Source organism: Balaenoptera musculus, chromosome 16, assembly GCF_009873245.2.
Source record: "Balaenoptera musculus isolate JJ_BM4_2016_0621 chromosome 16, mBalMus1.pri.v3, whole genome shotgun sequence".
Taxonomy (NCBI): Eukaryota; Metazoa; Chordata; class Mammalia; order Artiodactyla; family Balaenopteridae; genus Balaenoptera; species Balaenoptera musculus.
In genome coordinates, this window is record NC_045800.1 from 14118839 (window position 1) to 14142352 (window position 23514).

At 49.7% G+C, this 23514-nt stretch overlaps 1 protein-coding gene across 2 annotated transcripts in view; it reads left to right on the forward strand.

The window, feature by feature from the left end:
* The window catches only part of HSPA12A (heat shock protein family A (Hsp70) member 12A), a 68605-nt gene that overhangs the window by 13719 nt on the left and 31372 nt on the right, over positions 1 to 23514 (forward strand). Inside the window, exons 2-4 of one of the 2 annotated variants that reach the window (XM_036828436.1) lie at positions 19874 to 19915; positions 21697 to 21782; positions 23334 to 23461. In XM_036828436.1, the coding sequence (XP_036684331.1) occupies positions 21699 to 21782; positions 23334 to 23461 (212 nt within the window). In that variant the 5' untranslated portion in view covers positions 19874 to 19915; positions 21697 to 21698. The remainder of the gene's footprint in view (positions 1 to 19873; positions 19916 to 21696; positions 21783 to 23333; positions 23462 to 23514) is intronic. The other variant, XM_036828435.1, reaches the window with a different exon arrangement.

Genomic DNA, 23514 nt, shown 5'->3' on the forward strand with positions numbered 1-23514 from the left:
GGCAGGGCCTGAGGTTCTCAGGAAGGAAGATGAGCCCACGGGATGGGATTTATCAGGGCGCAGTAGGAAAGTCAGAATTCACTTTGTCCTACTTATTTTTTGATCTAAACCTTGTGTGTTGAATGAATAGTTATATGGAAAAAACAGACTTCCTCAGTGAGCTATATTATATATATAATATATAGTATATACGTTGCAATATATCTATAGTTATATAGTTATATGTATTATGAAATGGACATGTATTCCTGTAGAGTAAGGCCTTAAGATAGAATAAAGCATGCTGAAGAATGCAGCTGGGATCCTGTTAACATTGCCCCTCAAAAATCTTAGTGGCGGGGGGAGCGGGGGAGGGCGGGGCCACTTGTTACTGAAATACTAACAGTGAGGTTGAAATAAGTGGCAAACACAAACGGAGGCCAAAAATACAATGACCGTGGCAGAGGGGTGGCCCTGATGAGCCTGTGACTCATTAAGAAGTAGTCAGGGATTTTGTGTCCCAAGATAGGGGCCCCTCCTACCTCCTTCTGCCAGCAAAGCGCCTCCCTCCCCACACTTCTTCCCGTGCTCACAACTGGTTTTGCCTCACCCTCAGAGAAGAATTTGTCAATTGGTTTCCATCTGTGAATATGCTTACAATTCAAGGTGACCCTCTCTTGCCTCCCCCGACCCCCAGCTGGACCCTCAGGGCCCAGAGCCCATGGGGGGCCCCTGTGGCCGTCCCATGCACAGTGCCAGCTCCAGGCTTGTTCCCAGATTTGGCGACCGAACAGCAGGACTCCGACCAGGAGGTGAATGAGTAAAGCTGAGGGCAGTGCTGGTTGGAAGGGCTGGAGTCCAGCGCTGGAGCCAGGACCTAGGAGCTCAGGGTAAGGCCTGCGATCCAAGCAGAAAGCCCCCCGCCCCCCCCCACCCCGCAGGGTGGCAAGATTTCTGTCTCAGCACCAAGGATGGCCCACTTCAGGCAGGGGACAGCTGGGGACATTTGGAGTGTTGAGTGTTAGAGCCAGAGCGACACCCACTAAGTAGAGCTCCTCTCCTGGGCCTGGAGGAGGCCGAGAGGTCAAGGCAGTTCGAGAGCTCCTTCCAGGTGGGTCCCTGAGCTGAGCGCTCAGCTCTGGAGGGCAGTGTGGCATGGTGGGACCAGCTCAAGTCCCGGGTGCGAGTTTCAGCTCTGCAGCGTGCTCCTTGTGAGGTCTTGGGCAGGACTGAAAGCCTTCCCGAGCTTCTGTCTCCTCATCTCTAGGATGCAGCTGAGAGGTACAGCCTCCTGCATAGGGCCGCTGGGGAGATTTGCCAGACAGAGCGTGGCCCCCAGAGTGCGGGAGCCGGGTGATCGCCGGGAGCTGGTGGAGGCTGGGGGTCCTGGTGCGGGAAGCGGAGGAGCAGGCAGGGACCTCGGGCAGGACCAGTACCGCGGCTGAGCAGTAGCGGCGAGGCTGCAGGAGGTGCTGGGTGAAGGCCAGCTTCACACCCTGCTCACCCCACCCTGCCCAACCATCTCCTCTGTCCTCGCCGTGTCCTGGGCAGGGACTGGGTAAAAACCAAGGTAACGCTGGTTCTATGACAAGAGCGCTGCATGTTCATCACGGAAAGTGTAATCCAAAGGAAGAAAGGAGGAAACAGCCAGGGCCACACCCCTCAGAGCAGCCCCTGCTGACCACTCGGTGTCCAGCCTTCCAGACTTGCCGGCCAGGTGAGACAGAGCCGGTAGATGCGCTTTCATAAAACCCAGTGCCGTGGGGAAGGGGGTGTTATCCTCCTTTTATAGACAAGGACGCAGAGGCTCAAAAGGTGATGGTTCTTGGTTAAGGCCCCATGGGGTGAGAGTGGGTAGGCGGCCTGATGGCTTCCGAGTTTGGATTTTTGTGTTCTTCAAAAATCATTGTCCTGGATAATTTCTGTAACGCTCGCTCACATGCTTTGCCCCCAGCCACAAGAAAGCCACGCCACAAGACCCCTTGGCTCCCTTACACCACCAACCATCCAGGGAGCAGGGTGGGCTGGGCACTGCCCAGGTGCAGGGCTCTGCGCGGGCACGAGAGGCGGGGGGACTTGAAAAGTAACCGAGCTGTCTCCTCCTAGAGCCCACGGCGGGTGCTGCCTGAGGTGCCTGGGCTCCCAGCTGTGGATGGCTCAGCAGAGCTCTGCTTGAACCTGGACACAGGTGGCCTGGGCCCCAGCTATCAAGGTGCGCTCAGGGGCCCTCAGGTGGGCATCTGGCAAAACGGCAAATTTGCCTGGAAGCCCCAGACCTTCTTTTTGGAGGTGCCTTAGTGGTGGGAGCAGCAGGGATCGCAGGAACGGGGCCTCTGGTCCCCGCTGGCGTGTGCGTTCCCAGCAGGCAGGAGGCCTCGTTACAGCTGCCTCATGGGCTCCCTTTAGGAGCGGTCAGGTCCCTTCTCACCGGAGCAGCTTTGTGTCCTTCTGTCAGTTTCCCCGCAGGTGCCCGTGCCCTGCAGAGAGCAGAGCGGGGTTCTGAGGGGCGAGGCTGCGGCTTGCTGGCAGGCCTGCTGGAGCAGGTGGGGTGGGGTGCAGTGGGGTGCGCGAGGTGGCTGGCTGGAGGCCTGTGGACAAAGGTTTGCTCATCCATTTGAACTCATTGCCTATAATGAAAATGGATGAGAGATTTCACCTAAAAATCTGGATTTCTGATTCCTCTCTTGGCTGGAGCCCAAGCACGGTCACCCCTCTGGACAGGGCAGGGGGTCTCCGGTGTGCAGCCTCCATCACCCCTGCTGTCCCCACCTTGAGTTTTCTTTTCTCATCCCACTCATACCACTGTTTTTCTCAGAACCGAGTTAGGGGAAAGTTCTAGTACTCACATGGCAATAACAATGGGGCATCAAAGGGCCTCTCCTGTAGCAGGGGTCTTTGGTGACTTGGGGAGCAGGCAGAGCTTGGATTTGAGCTGGCTTTGCCTCCTGCCAGCTGCAGGCGAGGTTTTCTCTCTCCTCACGCCTCCGTTTCCAGAAAGCAGTTGATGATGCAGGGTAGGTATGAGGATTAAGTGAGATGGTGCCTGCAACGCCATGCCCGGGACGTGACATCTACAGCCCAGGTTATAGGTGCCCTTCTTGTTTGTTCTTTATGGCTATAATTGGTATAATTCACATACAGTAAAGCATACAAATGTTAAGTGTGTAGCTCGTGGATTTTACGTATGTAAAATCCATATACTCAGGTGTGGTGGGCCCAATAATGGTCCTTCAAGATGTCCGTGTCCTACTCTCCTGGAACATTCACATATGTTACCTTGCATGGCCAAAGGGACTTTGTAGAAGTGATTGCATTAAGGGATTTGAGATGGAGAGATTGTCCTGGATTATCGGGGTGGGCTCAGTGTAACCCCAAGGGTCCTTATAAGGGCAGAGGGACAATGGGAGGCAGGAGGGCCAGAGTCAGAGATTCGGAGACGCTCTGCTGCTGGCCTTGAAGATGGGGGGAGGGGACACAAGCCAAGGAGTGCAGGTGTCCCCTAGAAGCTGGAAAAGGCAAGGAAGTGGATTTTCCCCTGGAGCCTCCAGAAGGAACCCAGCCCGGTCGACACCTTGATTTTTAGCCCGGTGAGACCCGTGTCAGACTTCTGACTTCCAGAACTGTCTGGTTTTAAGTCACTGAGTTTGTGATAATTTATTACAGCAGCAATAGGATGCTGATACGCTGTGTAACCACCACACTAGGCAAGATACAGGACATTTTCATCACTCCAGAAAGTTCCCTTGTGCCCCATCCTGGTCTCTTATCTACCCACCCTGTGAGGTAACCATTGTTCTGATACCTTTCACCTGAGATGTTCTTGAACTTCATATGAATGGAACCTTAGAGCATCTGCTCTTTCATGACCAGGGTCCTGTATTCAACACAGTGCTTTTGAGGTTTGTTCATGTTGTTGGGTGTAGAGGATTTTGCTCCCCTTTTATTGCTGAGTAGTATTTCATTGTATGGTCATACCATACTTTGTTCATCCGTTCTCCTGTGGATGGATGTTTGGATGGTTTCCAGTTTTTGGCGATTATGAAAAAAACTGCTGTGAACATTCTGGAACAGGTCTTTTTGGGGGCACGTACCTATTTCTCTTGGGTAGAATCCTGCTGGTGGAGTTGCTGAGTCACAGGGTGGGGATCCTCAGCTCAAGCAGAAATGCTAGGGCTGTGAAGCACGAGCACGGGTCAGCCTGGCTGGCCTTGGGCACCGGAGGCTGACGGCCACCCTTCTTGCCCGCAGTGGTTTCCAGGGTGCACACGTGGTGGTAGGGGGCTTCCTCTGGTCCAGGGCAGGGGAATAAGTGGCCTTCCAATGGAAATGTAGGTGGAAAACCTCAGTCAGCAGGGGTGCGCTCTGGGCCTCAGAACGGTGGGTGGGCCTGTGCTTCCTGAGTACCTGCTCTGCACCCAGTTCGGGGCTGTCATTTTCTCATAGGTCTTCCCTTGCGGTCTCCACGCAGCCCTGTGAAGGGGAGCAGTCGTTAGCCCAGGTTGCAGCTGCGGAGACTGAGGCCCAGGACAGAGTCCTGCCTGTGGCAGAGCTGGTGCGGGTGGAACCAGGTGTCCTCCTCCAGCCCAGCTAACTCTGTGTCCTTGGCCCCGTCCCCCACTCCTGGAAGAGTAGTTCAAGGCTGTGCCTGGTGGGAGGGCAGCCACAAGGGTCAGATCCTCCCACGGGAAGGTTAGTGGGGCCTTTTCTCCCTGCAGACCGGTGCACGAGAGGGCCTGGGGGATGGCAGATGGCTTCCCAGATGGCAGAGAACACAGCCCAGCTGGTGCAGGGGGTTGTCTGGGGGCAGTCACGATGGGGCGGCAGTGCTGCGGGCGCTAATGGAGCTGTCTGATTGGTTAAAGGGTTAGATCTGATATGAAGAGCAGAGGAGAGCCCCAGCAGGTGCTTGAGGCTGGGAGTAACCTGATGAAATTGGTGGCTGTGATGTGATGTGATGTGAGCCGGGGGCAGCCGGGAGGGAGGGTGCAAGGCCTCTGGGAAGCTCTCCACACGGCTCTGTCTTTGCTCGTGCTCTTCCCCCTGCCTAGGGTTCCCTCCCCATCTTGTTCACTCAGCAAACTTGCCCTTCGAAAGGCCAAATAGCATCACCCTGGGGCTGCCCACCCCACCTCAGTCCCCCATGGCACTCACCATGGTGTCTAATAAAGAGTTCATGGGCAAGATAGAATTTTCCGGTGTTCTTAATTACAATATTTAAATTAAAGTCACTTGCTCTGTATTGGCCTGAGAACTCATAGTCGGATTCTCATAAATTAAATACCCATGTGATGCATATCCACTAGACAAGACTAATGGAGCCCAATGGGGATGGGGCAGAGGAGGGTGTGGGCAGGCACACGGGGGGCGGGGGATGGGACCCTCGTCCGCTCCGCTGACGGACTTCCCAGGAAATGCTGAAGTGATGGCTTGTGGCCCCTGCCTGCTTCCCTGCTACACATTTAGCTTCCAGAAGTCTTCTTGTTCACTAACGCAGACTGTCCCCAGAGTTGTGTCCAAACCTTTGGGACCTTCCCAGACTAGGTGTGTGGAAAGAGAGAGGGGCAGGGATATGAGGATGGGAGTGCGGGGCCCGTGTGGCTGTCCCTGTGATCAGCTGCCACTTTCCCAGCCTGAGGCATTCCCGTGGGCCCCTCCTGGAGGTCACTGCCCTGTGCTCAGACATTCCTGGCTCAGCAGGTGGGGCTGTGCCTGGGGGTGGCAGGCTGGTCACTCTGCATCTGGAGCGTTCTGCTCTGAAGGGGAGAGGGCCCCTGACTAATTGAGTTCCAGACGGAGCTGTTAAAGAGAACCATGGGGCCCGAAGCCCTCGTGTGCACTGTTAGACTTAGTGCAGCGGGCAGGCCTGGGTGCCAGGAGGGACAGGCCCGCGGCGCAGCAGCAATGGAAAGCCGGAGGAACACCGCCCTGGAGGCCCAGGAACACCTTATGGAGGCCCAGACGGCTTCCTAAGCCCGAGGTTGGGCAACCGGCCATCCACAGGTAGCGGCTAGGGTGCAAAGTCCCATTCCTTGGACCTCGGTTCTTGCTCATCTGGGCCCTGCAGGGGCTGGAACCAGGGGTCCTGGGAGGTGGCGTGTCCTGAATGCTCAGGCACGAATATCATGTGTGCACCGGGGGGTGTGGGCACCCGTGATGGATCTGAATTGTTTGGCATCTGGGGCCGTCTGTGTGGCCTCCTTGTGGGCCCTAAACATAATATGTATTTTATTTCCTGAGGTTCATATGGTTTTGAGGCTTGCCTTCCCCACCTCGGCTCAGGAGAAGATTTGGAAGGACTCGCGTTTGCATTTCTGCGCGGTAGGGATGGGAGATATGGGGATTAGCAGGAGTTTGCGGTTTGTTTGCTCTTTCCCTGCTGTAGTGATTCACCCCAAGGGTTGGGTTTGTTTTTGTTTTCATTGTAGTTGACTTGCTTGAAGTTCAGATTAAAAAACGGATCAGAGTTTGGTGGTCAGCATCTGCTCGCTCTGGGTCAGGAGCTGGGTCTGGTGTATCGGTGGGGAGGCTCTGCGGGCCTCATCACAGCTGCTTGGCCTTAGGTGGGCCAGGGGGTGCTCTGGGGGACCCTCTGGGTCCTGGTGGCTTAGGGTTTTCCCCCTGCCCTGTGGAGTAGCCTGAGGAAGTAAGCACCATTCTCAGGAAAGCACCTTAACATGGTCTTTATATTCTTTTGGCAAAGGTTTTGAGCAAATTCGGTCCTGGGGGGATTGTCCACTAGTTTTCTTTGTTTTTATCTCCTGTTACTGCTTGGAAGTTAGATAGTCTATTTCAACTCCTTTCAAGAGTAGTTACCCTTGAAATTTTGCCATGTATACTTAACTTAGCAAAGTCTAAAGTTAATCAATATCTTAACCCAGTTTACTAATTCCATTTTTGTAAGAAGGTCAATCCATCAGTGAAGGTTTTGTATAAAAAGAGTAAGAACTAGGGAGTTTAAACTTAGTCTTAAAAGTCTCTGAAAGGACTTTCTTTCCTTCCAGCTGACATGAAGCCTTCGCCCAGCGTGTGGGGAATGGTCTGTGTACAGGTGCCAGGCTGCCTGTGCTGGAGGGCATTTGGTCACCCCCTTGGAAGCCCCCCTTCAGGCTGCAGTGGATGGGCCATGCTTCACCTCCCCAGGGGCTCTTTTGAGCCCCTTGTGGCATTTCTCTTCTCTTTTCCTTTATATTTTGGGAGCAGGAATTTCTCAGGCAGGTTCCTGAGCACCTCCCGGCCTAGGACCCAGGCTCAGGCAGTGGGCACTTGCAAATAGTTAACAGAAGAATGTTTTAATGCTGATGCGGTTTGCCCTCCTGCTAAGATGAGGCCGTGACTCCTGCTGAGGGCTAGTGTGGCTGCAGGTTATCGGGCACCTTCTCCTGACATTTATTCCAGAATCCCTTGAAACTACTTATCCGGGGAGAAGCACCGACAAGCCCCCTGTCTGTAGCTCGCTGTCAGGATGCCTGGCCCTTGGGAGTCTCCTGGCCCTTTAGCTCTGGCCAGCCGGCTTCAGAGCATCTAGGGGAAAAGTGGAGACACAGCTGGTGACCTGGGGCACTGACGCCGCTCTGTGCCCACGTTCTTGTGTTGCTAAAGAGCAGGGTGTCTGGGGACAGGCCAGTGCCAGCTTTGCCCCCGGCCTAGCTGTAGTCGGCAGCCATCCTGGGAGAACTGCTGAACCCTGCTTGGCAGAGAGGTTGGCTTGTGTTCAGTGAGGGAGTGGTGGCCAGGGTGGATGGGAGCCACCGATGGTCACCCCAGGGAGGAGGGCTGTGCCCCTGAGGGCAGGTGGGCTAGGGGACAGTTGTCCTTACAGTGTGGTTTCCTGCAGCTCTTAGATTTTTTTTTTCTTGAGATATAATTCACATATCATAAAACCCACCATTTTAAAGTCTACAATTCAGTGGATTTTAAAATATTCACGAGGTTGTGCAACCATCCCCACTATCAAATTCCAGAGCATTTTCATCACCCCCCAAAGGAACTCATATCCATTAGCAGTCCCCCCCATCCCCCCTCCCTCCAGAGATCTGATTTTTCACTGCTCTTTGCTGCAAGTCTTCCATGGTACAGGCTCAGGCCAGTCTCAGGGCCCCTGGAACCTTGGGGCTGGAATATGGTGGAGGGAAGGGACTTGGGCATTAGAGACAGGCACTTACTAGCTGTGAGATTTTGGGGAAATGCTTAACCTCTCTCTGCCTTGGTTTCCTCTGCTGTTAAATGGGGCTAATATCTACCTATTTCCTACCTCATTGGGTTGTTTGTAAAGATAAAATGAGACACTGTAAGGAATAATAGCTACACTTGTTAAGACCTTTGCCTGCATTATTCTTATTGAATCCTCATTAATCTCAGGAAGTAAGAGTTATTATTGTCTCTACTTAATACAGAAGGAAAATTGAACCACAGAGAAGCTTAGTAGCTTGTTCAAGATTGCACAGCTGTACATCAGTTTTTAGCTGCAAAGCATGGAAAAACTGACTTTATCTTGTTTCTGAAAAAGGAAATTAGTTATGACCATGAATGGGAAGTCCAGAGGTCTGGCAGGCTCCAAGGCGGGTATTTGGCAGCTCATGGACCCACTGAAGGATGGATGGAGGTTCTTTCCATGCTGACTGCATATTGGGCTGGCGGCAAGATGGCAGCCACAGGTGTTGGCCTCATGGGCTCGCTTGAGAGTCAGGATGTTTCTTTCCCAGGAGCCTCCGGCAGACTTCCCTTCATGTCCCATCAGCCAGAGGTGTGGGTCACAAACCCATTCCCATGTCCATCATTGGAAGGGGAAGGGCGTTGCCATGATTGGTTCAGACTACTCAGGATCTACCCTGGATCTGGGGAAGGGTCCCTCCTCCCCCTAGGCATGTAAAATAGGGTTTGGTTAAGAAGGGAGAAGTGGATTTGGGGTGGATGCAGCAGTATCCACCAAGATCAGTAAATAACTGAGCTGGGATTTGAAACAGCCTCCCCAGGCCCAACACCCCTGTGCTTAACCACAGTGCTGCATAGCTTCTACAGCTCCCGGCAGGTAGTGAGTCATGCGCTCAGTGGATGTTGGTCAAATGCCTCAATCCATACAGCCTGGTTTCCACTCCTCCTGAGTCCCATCTCCTTTTTTCTGACCCTCTGTTGCTCTTCTACAGCTAAGTGATTGCCTGGCCTCAACTCGAACTCCTCTAGTGATGGGGAACTCAGTACCTTTCCAGGCATTTCCTTCCTTTTTTTGATTATTAAGTGCTATGGCTGCCTTTTATGGTGCTTTTAGATGAATTAGAAACAGATCTTCTCTGGGTGCAAAAATTGGAAAAAGGTGCTCACTCTAGGTGATATAGCCCTTTAGTTCATGACTTGGAAGGGCACCTTTGGGGTAAGAAAACGGCACCCATACCTAGGGGTGGATGCAGTCCTGCTTGGGCGATGTCCCTCAAGGTGGTGCCTTTGTGCAGTGCACAAACTGCGCTGCTGTTTTGGGACATTTCTTCCATTAAGACTCTCCTCGGAAGGATCTGTAACGTGCACGAGCCTCAGCTCTCAGGCACCGGCAGAGTACGGGAGGTTTGTGCTCCGGTTCTGGCTTGGGGTACAAGCGGGCTAAGGGCAACCCTTCCTGCCTGGAGGTGGCACAACTTTCTCTCATCAGGAGGGTTCAGCTGAAGGGGGTGAACCAGCTGTCTGTCTCCCCAGCCCTTGCCTCGTGTTCTGCTTCTCCCTCTCCCCTCCCCAGGGACAGATGACGAGTGTTAGGGAGGGGAAAGATCCCGCTGCGGGGGAGACCAACAGGCTGGAATGCCATTGCCCCTGGCTTTAGTCTCAGTACAGTCAGCCCCAGCTGTGCCGTGGCCTCTGTGGGCTGAGCCATCCCAAGGCTGTTCACGATAGAAATTGGGGAAGTCTAAACCCTGGCCTTCCAGGTGCCCAGGCAGGTGGAATCTTTTCCTTGGTGGGAGAGTGATTCTTCATTTACCCGGTCAGTTGGAAAATGTGCTTCATCGTAGAGGACAGGAAAGCCTGAGTTTATTGCCTGGCGTGGAGGGTCACGTGGCTTCCCAGGTTCTCCGTGGTTATTCTGAAAGTGCCCCTGAGGTGAGCAGATAGCCTGAGCGGGAAGTCGGGGCCAGACAGTCTCCCTCACCCATGGCAGCAAGTCCCTCGTGTTTCCCATCACTGAGTTTTCCTGAAGGTCCCATTTGCCAAGTTTCTGTCTGGTGAGACTTTTTATCCTTGATTAAGAAGCCCAGAGAAGCATAATGTAAAGAAAATGCATTTGCCACCCTTGTGCATAAGTGGGAGCTCTGTCCCCTGGTGTAAGCACGTGGGTGCCTTTTCTCAACAGCAGTTGGACCGATTTGGTGATGATGATCATGATGGTAACCATGATAAATGACATCTATAATTTATCAAGTGTTCGCCATGCACCAGGCTTTATAGATATTATTTCACTTATTCATGCATTATTTTACAGTGATCCTATGAAATGTATCACCATCATCATGATCCCCACCCCCCCATTTTCCAGGAGGGATGGGAAAACAGGCTTGAAGAGGCTAAGTAGCTCCCCCCAGGGCCTGCCTCTGGGAAGTGGCCAGGCTAGGATTTGAGGCCAGGCTTTCCTGACTTGGAACCTCTGTGTTACCATGGCTTCTCCCCACCCTGATATTTGGATTTGAAGAATTATGGCATTTGAAGTGGAGAACGCTGTGCGGCTTCGGAGCCGAAGGAAGGGTGAGCCATGCGGTCTTCTGAGCCCGGAGACAGAGACAGCCGCGGGGGCTTGGGGGTGCCCTGTGATTGTGACCCCCTGACCTCCCCCGCACTATTTGCCCATCTGTGAAATGGGGATTTAAGTTAACACTAACACCTCTCTCGTAGTTTCATCTTTCAAGAGAAACAATACCTGTGCGGGACCTGGTGTTGGGTACCGTGTGGGGCACAGGCTCAGAGGTGGCGAGCTCCGAATCCAGCTGGGCCGCATCCTAAAAAATGTGGGCTTCTTTCTTAACCTTCTAGGCCTTATGTTTCTCACCCATCCAGTGGAAGAATGCCAGTACCTCCAGCCCCTAACAGCAGGTTTTCTCAAGCCACACCTGTAAAGCTCTTAGCGGGGCATGAAATTTGCATTCAGTGTCTGCGGACCATGATAGCTTTCCTAATAGAATTCTGAGTTTGTACATTTCTAACAATTTCAAATTAATAATTTGAGTTTAATAAACTTGCAAAAGAGGCTAAACTAAAAAAATACATAAATATCTGACCCCATGAAGGAATTCAGCAAATGGTGGGTGAGGGCTGTTACATATTTCGTGTTTTTTTTTTTTATGTTTAAACCAATATTTATTGAACAAGTGCACTAAATAATAATCACATGTAAATAGTTTGGTAATTTTGACCCAAAGCATGAGCTTTAATGGAAGAACTTGAATTTAGAATAAGACGTTTCTCCCTGGAATGCATAGGCATTTCCAATAGCTTGAATACCTTCGTTTGTGTTTTCCACAGTTACATCAGTGAAATACGTTCCACAGCAAATTCATCACCTTTATTCACAGACTTACTCCTTTTCCTGGATCCTTTTATCCCGGACTGTTACATATTTCTGAGGGTTTACCTCTTTTGTTCATTGCAACACAGTGATTGAGGCCCTGAGAATCCAAATTCCCACTTCACGGAGGGAGAAGATGCGCCGGAGAGAGGTGAGGTAGTTTCTCCAGGCTCACAAGCCGGTGTCCAGACCTCCGCTTTCTCCACCTGCCATGCCATGTTCTCCATCATCATCAGAAGCCATTTTGCTTTCCTTACTTTCCTTTAAGAACTGCAGCCAAGGAGCCAGCTTCAGCTTTGCTCCTGTTCTCAAGCTGCCCTGGTTCTGGGGAGACATGGCCCTCGACCCTGCAGCCCAAGCTGGCTGCCCTGCCTGAGCGTGGAGGATACTGTGCCCACAGCCCGGTCCCCGCAGGACACCCCCCTTCCTCTCTGGAGGCCTCAGCGTTTGTTCTTTTAATACAAAGGGTCACAGGGCGACAGCTGACATTGGCACTGAAGCTGGCCATTCCTCAGGGGGGTGAGGAGATGCCAAGGCCTTCACTGAGGCTTCTCACCCCTTCCACGTGGAGTTGGGAGCTCAGCGAGTCTGCACACAGCAAAAAGGGTGTGTCCGGGTCTTTAGAGAAACCCTGCCTGTCTGCAGAGACATCTCCCCATTTCTCAGAACATGGAGGGATCCAGCAGTGGGTGGGGCACAGCCCCCTGCCTCCTTTGAGGCCCTGGGTTTACAGAGGTGGTTTCAAAGTCTAGGAGGGCCTCGTATCTGAGGCTGGGCTGCTGGAGCCCGCCTCGGAGTTAGAGCCACTCAGCTGGTGGTCAGACACCTGCTTTGCTGCCTGCAAGGGGGCCAGGTGGGTTCTGCTGAAACTCAGACTCCCTCAAGGGCTGTCCCAACAGCCTCACCTCCAGAGAAGCCAGCTGAACCTGTACCCCTCACCCACCAGTGACCCAGGTATGAAACCTTCCCAGGCCTTCAGAGTCCCTGTGTATAGGTTTAAATGAATATATATTCTTACTAGCTTATTCATTCGCTTGACAAATGTCTGGAGCACCTACCTACCATGTACGGGCCAGGTGCTCTGATTGATACACAGCATAAGAAAAATATCCTCTTGCCCTCCTGACAAGAGGGAGATGGACATGAAACTGGTACATTAAAACACCAACTCTTTTATCATGGAAAGTTTAAAGCATGTACAAAAATAGGGCAAATAATGTATTGAGCCCCGATGAATCAGTCACCAGGTTCAGTCATTATCAATTTGTGGCCAATATCGTTTAATATCTGTCCCTCCCCTCCCGTATTATTATTACTATTTTTAACATCTTTATTGGAGTATAATTGCTTTATAATAGTGTGTTAGTTTCTGCTGTATAACACAGTGAATCAGCTCTATGTATACATATATTCCCATATCCCCTCCCTGTTGCATCTCCCTCCCACCCTCCCTATCCCACCCGTCTAGGGGGACACAAAGCACCGAGCTGATCTCCCTGTGCTATGCAGCTGCTTCCCACTAGCTATCTATTCTACATTTGGTAGTGTATATATGTCCATGCCACTCTCTCTTTGTCCCAGCTTACCCTTCCCCCTACCCGTGTCCTCAAGTCCATTCTCTATGTCCACGTCTTTATTCCTGTCCTGCCCCTAGGTTCTTCAGAACCATTTGTTTTTTTAGATTCCATATATATGTGTTAGCATACGGTATTTGTTTTTCTCTTTCTGACTTACTTCACTCTGTATGACAGTCTCTAGGTCCATCTACCTCACTGCAAATAACTCAATTTCGTTTCTTTTTATGGCTGAGTAATATTCCATTGTATATATGTGCCACATCTTCTTTATCCTTTCATCTGTCAGTGGACACTTAGGTTGCTTCCATGTCCTGGCTATTGTAAATAGTGCTGCAATGAACATTGTGGTACATGACTTTTTTGAATTATGGTTTTCTCAGGGTATATGCCCAGTAGTGGGATTGCTGGGTCATATGGTAGTTCTATTTTTAGTTTTTTAAGGAACCTCGATACTCTTCTCTATAGTGGCTGTATCCCTAACACCGTACACAAAAATAAACTCAAAATGGATTAAAGACCTAAATGTAAGGCCAGACACTATAAAACTCTTAGAGGAAAACATAGGCAGAACACTCCATGACATAAATCACAGCAAGATCCTTTTTGACCCACCTCCTAGAGAAATGGAAATAAAAACAAAAATAAACAAATGAGACCTAATGAAACTTAAAAGCTTTTGCACAGCAAAGGAAACTATAAACAAGATGAAAAGACCACCCTCAGAATGGGAGAAAATACTTGCAAACGAAGCAATGACAAAGGATTAATATCCCATATTATTTTGATGAAAATCCCAGATACCATATTGTTTCATCTGATAATATTTCAGAATGTATCTCTAAAGGATAACAACTCTTAAAAATTACATAATTACAGCACTAACAATAATGTCTTCATATTATCAATATCTGGTCAGTGTTTACATTTCCAGTTGTCTCATAAATGGCATAAATTTTTTTGTTCATTTGAATCATGGTCCAATAAAGATCCAAGTGTTGCAATGACTGGAGTTACTTTGTATTTTCCGTGTCTTTTTAAGGTATAGCCTTTGTCTGGGGCTGATCCAGATGGCCTGGTAACTCATTAGAAATGCAGATACTCAGCATTCCCAGACCTACTGGAGTAGAAACTTTGGGGATGGGGTCAGCACGTCTGTTTTAATAAGCGCTCCAGGTGATTCTGATGCACATCAAAGTTCAAGAGACCCTTTAATCTATAGGTTCCCCTCCTTCTTTCCCCTGTATTTTCCTTGTAATTTATTTCTTGATGAAACCTGGCTGCTGTCCTTAGCATTTCTGCAAGTCTGGGTTTCGCCAGTCAATCCCCAGACACTGATGAAGAAGTTCCTCTCTCCTCTGTACCGAGAGAGTAGAGAAGGCTCTTCTCCCTCAAACAGAGGGGACTGACTTTTGGAGGTGGAGTTCCCCGGAGGAGGGGGTGGAAGTGGGGTGCACTCCAGGCAGGGGAACAGTATGTGCAGAGGTCTGGAGGCTGGATTGAGCACAGATGTTCCAGGGACTGTGAAAGGATTGGGTGGAGCCAGGGATGGGGGCAATGGAGAGAGATGAGGCTGCAGAGGGAGGCGGGGTGGACTTTTAAAGGCCTGGATGCTAGCTGTGTGCTAGATTTATCCTGTGGGGGATGGGAATAGAAGGCCCTGGCCTGGTCGAGTAACATAAGCAGACCTCAGTTTTGACCGGATGGCTCTGACTGCGGAGGAGCGTGACTTGGATGGGGAGACTCAGGGCGGGGAGACTAAGAGGCTGTGTGGGAGCCCTGATAAAGGTCAGCAGGGTCTGGACCAGGGTTGTGGTGGTGAGGCTGCAGAGGGTGACTGTGAGAGATGCTAAGAAGTAGGAATGACAGGGCTTGAGAGTGCAATGAGAGGGGAGGGAGAAGTCTAGGAAATCTGCCTTCTGGGAGCTATGGTGGTTGCACCAACCAAAGGGGACATTTGAGGAGAGAGGCAGGTCTGGGGGTGATTTGAGAGCTGATCCCACGTTGTTGGAGGTAACTCAGGATATGTGTTACTAATATCCTGACTCGGGGGTTGATGCCTCAGTTGGGAAAGAACTCAGTGGCCCTCCAAGTCTATGGATAGTCACTGAGTCCACTTTTGGGCACACGTTAGAAACATCCGCCCACCCATCCACCCATCCATCCATCCATCCACCCATCCGTCCATCCATCCACCCATCCATCCATCCATCTACCCACCCAACCAGCTATCCATCCATCCTTCCATCCATCCATCTACCCATCCATCCATCCATCCATCCATCCATCCATCCATCCATCCACCCATCCATCCATCCATCCGCCCACCCATCCATCCATCCATCCACCCATCCGTCCATCCATCCACCCATCCATCCATCCATCCACCCATCCGTCCATCCATCTACCCACCCAACCAGCTATCCATCCATCCATCCATCCATCCATCCATCCACCCATCCATCCATCCATCTACCCACCCAACCAGCTATCCATCCATCATCCATCCATCCACCCATCCATCCATCCATCTACCCACCCAACCAGCTATCCATCCATCCATCCATCCATCCACCCATCCATCCATCCATCTACCCACCCAACCACCTATCCATCCATCCCTCCACCCTACATTTATTGAGTGCCTGTGACAAATCAGGAGCTGAGGAATCAAAGATGAAATAAGGCATGGCCTTGCCCAGATGAGCCCAGAGTCTGTGAAAGAGAAGTTGGGTGGACAAAAGTATCTTAATCCTGTGTATGGGGTGATCTGGTGGAGCCCCTTCAAACGCTGGGTCCCGGTGGGCAGAGGCTGTGAGGTTTCTGAATATAATTCATGAAAATTAGTAGGAGGACCTGTTGGTCTAGAAAGCATTTCCTCACCTCCCCCAGCAGCTGCCTGAACATGCATGTTCCTGTGAACCTATGGTTAAGAGAGAAATTGTGAACTGCCACCGCACATGGACTGAGGTTGCAGGAACTTGGGGATCTCACTGTCTCTGGGGAAACCCCGATGCCCCAGTTCTCTCTCACTGGGGCATCTTATCTCCTAATCCATTTAGTGATGGGGAGGGTTACTGGAAGTTGCTGTCCAGTGTCAGGATGGGCCTGACGCAGCCCCCTGGTGCATGATGCTGTGGTTTCTGCCACAATAAACGCTCATTTCCATAATTGTTATTTAGCATTTGGAGAGCAGCTATTTTACACTCAGTGTTCTTTGAAGTCAGGAGGGTCTCTCAGTTCACACCAATAAAATTTCCATTTACTTTGGACATCAACCATGGTGACTGAAAAAAAAAAAACCCCATAAATTATTTACTGAAATGGAAGTTCAGTTTACGGTAATAATGCATTAGTTCAGCTAGCCATGCAGCCTGTTATAGGGTAATAAGAATTTTAAATTTTCCTTCTTAAAAGATATTTGCCAGTAACCTACACATGACCTTGAGCTGATCAATTTTCAAAGATGACACTACAGGGAGGGCATATAAGGAGAGAGAAAGGGAGAGCTTTTTTTCAAATGGCCTGATTTTAGGCAACTGTCAGCAAATCACCTATTATCTCATGGCTAGCAGGAGAAAAGAAATGAACATATATACTGCATTTTAAAAATCATAAGGACCAGACCTTAAAAATCCTTTTGAAATTGAGCATTTGTTTGATAGAACATAAATCTAAAAGCTAGCAAGGAGGCCTATTTGAAAAAGCTGGGGAGTTTCCATTGTCTGAGACCACCTGTCATTTCACATGAGCCTGGAGCCTTGTAAAATGAAGTCAGCCCAATGGTTCCGTCTTCGTCTTTAAAAATGTTGTATTTATGGAGGAGGATGGATTTTATATATCTCGGAAAGTCCACGATTCTGCTCACGGCTATTTGCTGACTAATGTCTCCAGCAGAGGAGAGCAACAGGCAAGTTCATGAATTATGGCTGTCTCTGAGGTTCTCTTATTAAGACTATTTTTTATTTTAGGAGTGTCTGCTTTGATTAAAGCCATTAGAGCCAGGAGCAAATAAGAATGTGTCTGGATTTTACAAGTCTCACGTTTTATAGCAGGAACCCTGATGAAGCCTGTATTTTAATTATTACACTGTTAAGGCGAGTGATGAGTATTAACCTCACAAGTTCAACTAGTTTCTCCTCTGCTATCTGCTTTGGGGTCTAAAAAATCCTGTGGCAGGAGACTTGTTGGTTGAATCCTATTTTTACTTGTTTATATCCTCTACTTGGCTGCATAAATATTTTCATTTATTTATATGTCCCTCTTTGCTGGAAAAATTATTTTTTAAATGACTTGGTTGAAGAATGTTTTGTGGGCTGAGTCCCAGGTTAAGAGTGAACCTAGGAACACCTGTATCTATTTTTATATTCACTAAACTAAAAAAGATTATATACTTATATATAGTAAAGATTACTTACTTATATACAGTAAGTATATAAGACATAAGTAATGGTAAATCATCTAAAACTAATGACAAAGAAGACCTGATGATTATTTTCTATTGGTTTTCTAGAAGGCTTCTGGTCTCTTCCTCCTCGGCTTGATTCTGTGGCTGATAGTTTGCATTCTTGAAATGTTCCTTGTTTTTCTGATTCTGTGATGTGAAATCATCAAATCCCTCTGTGTCACTGCATTTCAGAGTAACTTAGTGCTTGAAATGGGAAGATGCTTTGAGTGTCTGTTTAATCTTGTGGGAATGGCGGAGTAAGTATTTCTTAAAACTCCCTGATCCCTCGGCTCTGACCTTGACTACACTTCTGGTAAAGCATTCTTCTTTAATCTCTTTTACCAGTCTTCTCTCCTTACCTCTGCAGATGAGTATCACTTTTCTTTTCATCAGCTTCCTTTCTCTCTTCCAAGCCTGCACTCTAAAAATCTCTCTTCTTCTTGGGCTTTTAGCTTTGCCTTTCCCTTCTGTTCCTGATGTGCCCAGGTCACTCTGTGTGTACTGAACTGGAATATCACGTAGGCGGGAGCAGTCACGGGGCAGACGTTATTATATTGGCTTTACAGAGAAACTTAAACAGGGTCACAGTGAATGACAGTTGGTGTTTCTTACTGTGGATAATGGCCTAGGTTTAATCGGAAGCCAGGACACACAGCATGTACCTTGTACATACAGACATTCCATGTATCAACTCTCTCCTCTTGTCTATTAGCTTAGATCTGTCAATTATCCATAGACCAATAGGTAATATTCTATTGACCCTGTTGTGTTTATTCTTAATCACTTACCTATTGAATGAAAGCTCTCAAGATTGGTTGGGATTATTAGCACACCAGAAACTTCTCACATCCCGCAGGGGCTAACGTAGGCTTTTCCATATTCTTGTCCCTAAAAATTTTTGAGCACCTTTTTGACAGCTTAAATAGTTAAATAAAGAAATATTAGCTTGATAACAAAGTTATCACTACAGGCTCTTTATATTTCTGTGGTGGGTCAATGCACATTAACTGGTGAATTATCTTTGATTTGGGATCTATAGAGCTATAGATGTGGGTGTGCATGATATGCAAATGTCTATAAAAATGTTACTCCTCCATACCTTCTATGCAAATCAGTTTTAAATCGTCGCACAATGTAGCTGCATTTTAATTTCTAATGGAGAAAATCCATGAAGTTCAATTGCCTCTAGGCCTGGCTGAGTGATCAGCAAGTCAAATGATTTATTTCGTACTGAACCAGAGGCAGGGTGGGAGGGAGGTACAGGGAGAACCAAAAAACATCCTTGGTTCTTGTCTTCAAATTCCCTGGAGTCCTCTGGGGGCCCAAGGCCTGTGTTCAGTGTGTGGCCCAACACATGCTGTTTTCCGAGTCAGTAGGACATGCTCTGAGAAGGGCTGAGTGATGGGATAATTAGAACCAAGCAGACAGCGGGGTGGATGGTTTGTCTGCAGATAATAGCTTGTTTGCTAATTGCCAGCACCAGATTTTCTGGACAATTAGACATTCGGTGTCTTCCAAAACCTTCTGTGCAAATGTGGACACATGGCTGCAGGCCTTGCAGGTAGCGGGTGGAGAGAGGGAGGCTCCCAGTGCAGGATGGCACCTCTCTGCAGGCTGCCCAAGGCAGGGTGGGGGCAGAGCAGACTACTCACAAGTGGAGATGCTGACCTCCCCCTGCTTTTATGGAAGGGGGTACCCTGTGCTGGGAGATGAGCAAAGAAGCTGAAGTTTAGCCGGCTGGTCCAGGAGCCAGGCTCACGTCTCCATTTTCTTTTCAAGAGCACTGAGCCATGGTGCTAGTAGAATCGGAAATTGCTTCTCCTCTCAGATGAGCAAGTTTTTTTTAATAAAATTTTTTATTGTGGTAAAGTATATATAACATAAATTTTGCCATTTTAACCATTTTTAAGTGTGCAAATCAGTGGCATTAATTACATTCACAATGTTGTGCAACCATCACTACTTTTCCCAAAATTTTTCATCACCCAAAATGGAAATTCTGTACTCCCCATGCCTCCCTCTAGCCCCTGGCTACTTCTAATCTACTGACTGTCTCTATGAACTTGCCTATTCTAAACATTATATGGTGTTTGTCCTTTTGTGTCCAGCTTATTTCACTTAGCATAATGTTTTCTAGGTTCATCCATGGTGTATCATATGTAAGAATTTCATTCCTTTTTACAGCTGAATAATATTCCATTGAATGGATATACCACATTTTGTTTATCCATTTGTTGATGGATACTTGGGTTGTTTTCACTTTTTGGTTTTTGTGAATAATGCTGCAGTGAACACGCACATACAAGCATCCCTGTTTTCAGTTCTTTCGGGTAGATACTTAGGAGTGGAATTCCTAGGACTGGAACTGAGTCTATGGTAAGTCTATATTTGACTTTTTGAGGAACTACCAAGCTGCTTGTCACAGCAGCTGTATCATTTTGCATTCCCACAAGATATATACAGGGGGTCCAATATCTCCACATCCTTGCCACCATTTGTTATTTCCTTTTTTTCTTTTCAATTAGAGCCATCCTAGTGGGTGTGAAGCAGTATCTCACTGTGGTTTTGATTTCCCTAATGACTAATGAGTGCATTTCCCTAATGACTAATGAGTTAAGCATCTTTCACGTGCTTATCGACCATTAGTGTATGCTCTTTGGAGAAATGTCTGTTTAAACCCTTGGCCCCACACGTTGATTTGTGGCCTCTGTACTTACTTGCTTCTGAACCTTTCTCCCAAAGGTTGGAACTGAGCCTCATCGGGAGGAGAGGCAACACACGCCTGCAGATTGGGAAGGAGGCTGTGCAGATTTGAAGCTTCATATTCACTCTTTCATGATTCATTTTATTCCCTCAACCCATTTGGCGCCCACTGTAATGATGCTGTTTGAGTTCTCACTAAGCAGGAAAAAAAAAAAAAATCAGTAAGCGCGTGGGATTAACCAAAGTGATTTGGCAAGCAGAGGCAGTTGGAGCCACTCCTAGTGCTTCCCTAGAAGCAGGCAGGTCTTTCTCAGATACCTCATACCCTCTGGGTTTCCTTGACTACAGGTATTGTTGTAGCACATTACCCATTTTTTCCCCACCAGGTATTAGTCTATATACTGAATGGAGCGGTATTTGCAGAACGTACTGGATGGTACCTGGGATTTGTTGGTGCCCAGGGTCCGGCCATCATGTCTGCAGGGGGAGCCTGCAGTGCTTGTTCCGCTGCTCTGCAGGCCCTGCCAGTCCTGGGCAGCGGGCAGGGAGAGTGGGTGGAGCTTCCAGCACTGACCAGGGACAGGGCGACTTCTCCGTGGGTGCTCATCCCTGGGGGAGAGCCACGGGGCTCTGGCAAGGTTTCAGAACAAATGTCTGTGCCTGAGTAATTGCAAAAGCAGTAGGGGAATCGACAAAATGATATTCATGCTGCCTTGCTGTTGGCTCTTCTCTGATTTGACCTCGTGTCTGTTGCAGGGCCCCGACTGGGGGACCCAGGAATGCTCATCTATCTGTCTTTCTGCTATGGTTTTTTTTTTTTTTTTTATTGAATGTCAAAACCGTTCAGCATCACTGAAGAGAGATGAGTTCCCCTTGTTCTGGCAGGGCCTCATGCCAGAGGGAGGGAGGAGGTGATGCACCTACAAAGCAAGGAAATTATTTCTGGAAGTCGCACTCCTGTCCTCTATTCTTACGATTAGGGTTGTTAATCTTTGGGGTGGGGTCCCATTCTCCTCTGGGAACCTGACAGCTGTGGATGCCCTTCCAAGAAAATGCGTGAAAAATGTGCACATCATCTCAGGGTGCTACAGGCTCCTCTGGTCCACACTGGTGCCTGGGCTAAGGACTGGCTCTACAGAGGGCATGAGCCAGGTGCCCAGGCGATTTGGGGACTGGGCAGCCTCTCTGCTAAGTGAGAGTTGGGTGGCACATAGGGAGAGGCCTGGTGGTCACTGGGAGAAAAGGAGCGTCTCATTTGGTCAAGTTTTAAATATCAAATACGGGGGTGGACAGATCAGACACCCTACCTCTCTGGCTGGAGTTCAGCCTCGCCCCACGTTAGCTGGCTTTCCAGGGGCAACAGTCCCTGCAGGAGCAAAGCCACGCAGCCCTCACTGCTGCTCTCCGGCTCAGTCCACACCACCTCTAAGGAGTGCACTTGTCTTTCCTTTCAGAAATGGCCCCTACGTCTGCATGTTCATCTCCAGCCCGGAGTCTGGGGGACACAGGAATAACACCTCTGTCCCCTTCCCACACTGTGGTAAGAAATGTGTGTGTATGGGGAGGGGGGTACGTGTGCTGATTACCTTTGCTTTCAGAGGCGGACTGCTGAGTGGCTTCTCACATTCATGGGTGGAGATTAAGCTGTCCTAGTACCAGCCACGTGAGCCCTACCAAGCCCCTTCCCCACTGTGGGTCAGCACAGGCTTTCCATGTTGTGGCTGGTGCTTCTGGAGCCATTGGCCTGAGTGTGGGTAACATGAGCAGGCAGGGTGGGAGCAGCTCTTTAAAGATTCAGGGCTCAGAGACTGCGAGGCATTCTCTTGGGAGGAAGCAGCCACTTGGGGCTGGTGGGTGAGTCAGTGAAATGCAGTGGCTTTTCCACTGTAGTTAACCGCCGTGACCAAAAGCTGTGGCTGTAATTGCTTCTGCACCAGCTTGCCCGAGAGAGAGGACCTGGGCAGCGTGGGGGCTGGAGGCTGGGCATTTGCTCCCGCCCTGCCCCTCACTTCAAAGGTGGATACTGTGGGGCAGCCGTTCAAGGGATTTACATGTAGCCAACCAGAGAGAGGTACCCGGAGGAAAGGGCGGCTTTGTACGAGCTGCTCAGAGCCTCAAAGCAGACCCTGCTGAGAAGAACTTCAGAGCCCTCGCTAGGTAGGGACGCCAGCTTGTCTTGGTTTTCCTGGAACCGTCCTGGTTTCCACGCAAAGTCCTGTATCCTGGAACTCCCTCAGGCTTGGGAAAACTGAGAGGCTTGGTCACCTAACAGCTGGATCCTGTGGTTTTCAAACTCTGTACCCTGAGGGTTCCCTGTAAAAGCTTCAGGATAACCTGAAGGGGATGGGGGGGCAGTGTGATGAAAGGCCAGACACGTGGGGCTCTTACCCCCTGCTCTAACCAATACTCTTCAAATCCAAAAATTATTGGTATAATTTGAAGTTCTGTGGATGTTAAAAAAAAAAGTCTACATTTGCTTAAAGAATTTTTTGGAAGTCTGGAATGGCCTGACCTACTCACTTGACAGATGAGGAGAGGCTCGGGGCCCCAAGGGGACAGGACTTAGCAGGGTCATATGCTGGCTATGGCAGGACCGGGCAGGGTCCCTGGTATGCTGAGCCCCACACCCATGCATGCCACGCCCGGGCAGGTGGAGGGGTCACCTGGCAGGTGCACAGGGCACAGCTGAGCAGGGTCTGGAGGTCTGTGCAGGGACTGGGGGAGGGCAATGGGGGGCAGAGAGCGGTGTCACTCAGGGAACCACTGGGGTACCAGCCCAGATGGAAGAGTTTCCGTAATTAGCCACGTTTGTGCACGGTTGATAAAGGGAGTGGTGGGCAAGTGTAGGCAGGGGCCCTCCCCAGTGGCCTGGCCCTTGTTCAGGAGACACCTCCATTTCTCCCTGAGTCAGTCAGGTAGGGGCTGAGAAAGACCTGCCCTCTCCCCAGGGCTCACCACGTGGCAGCCTTGAACCAGAATGTGGAATATGCTTCTGTCTACAGTGGGCACACAGCAGGGCAGGGTGGAACCCTTCTGAAAGCCTGGCTTGACTGCCGCCCCCACTCCCTGTACCCCGCTCGGTTATCTGCAGAACGATGCCGACGCAAACGTCTCTGAGCAGCAGACGTTTCTCGTGGTGGTGGCTGTCGACTTTGGGACCACATCCAGCGGCTATGCCTACAGCTTCACCAAGGAGCCAGAATGCATCCATGTGATGAGGTGAGCGCTGTGGGCAGGGAGGGGCAGGTGCTGGCGCTGGTCGCTGTAACTAT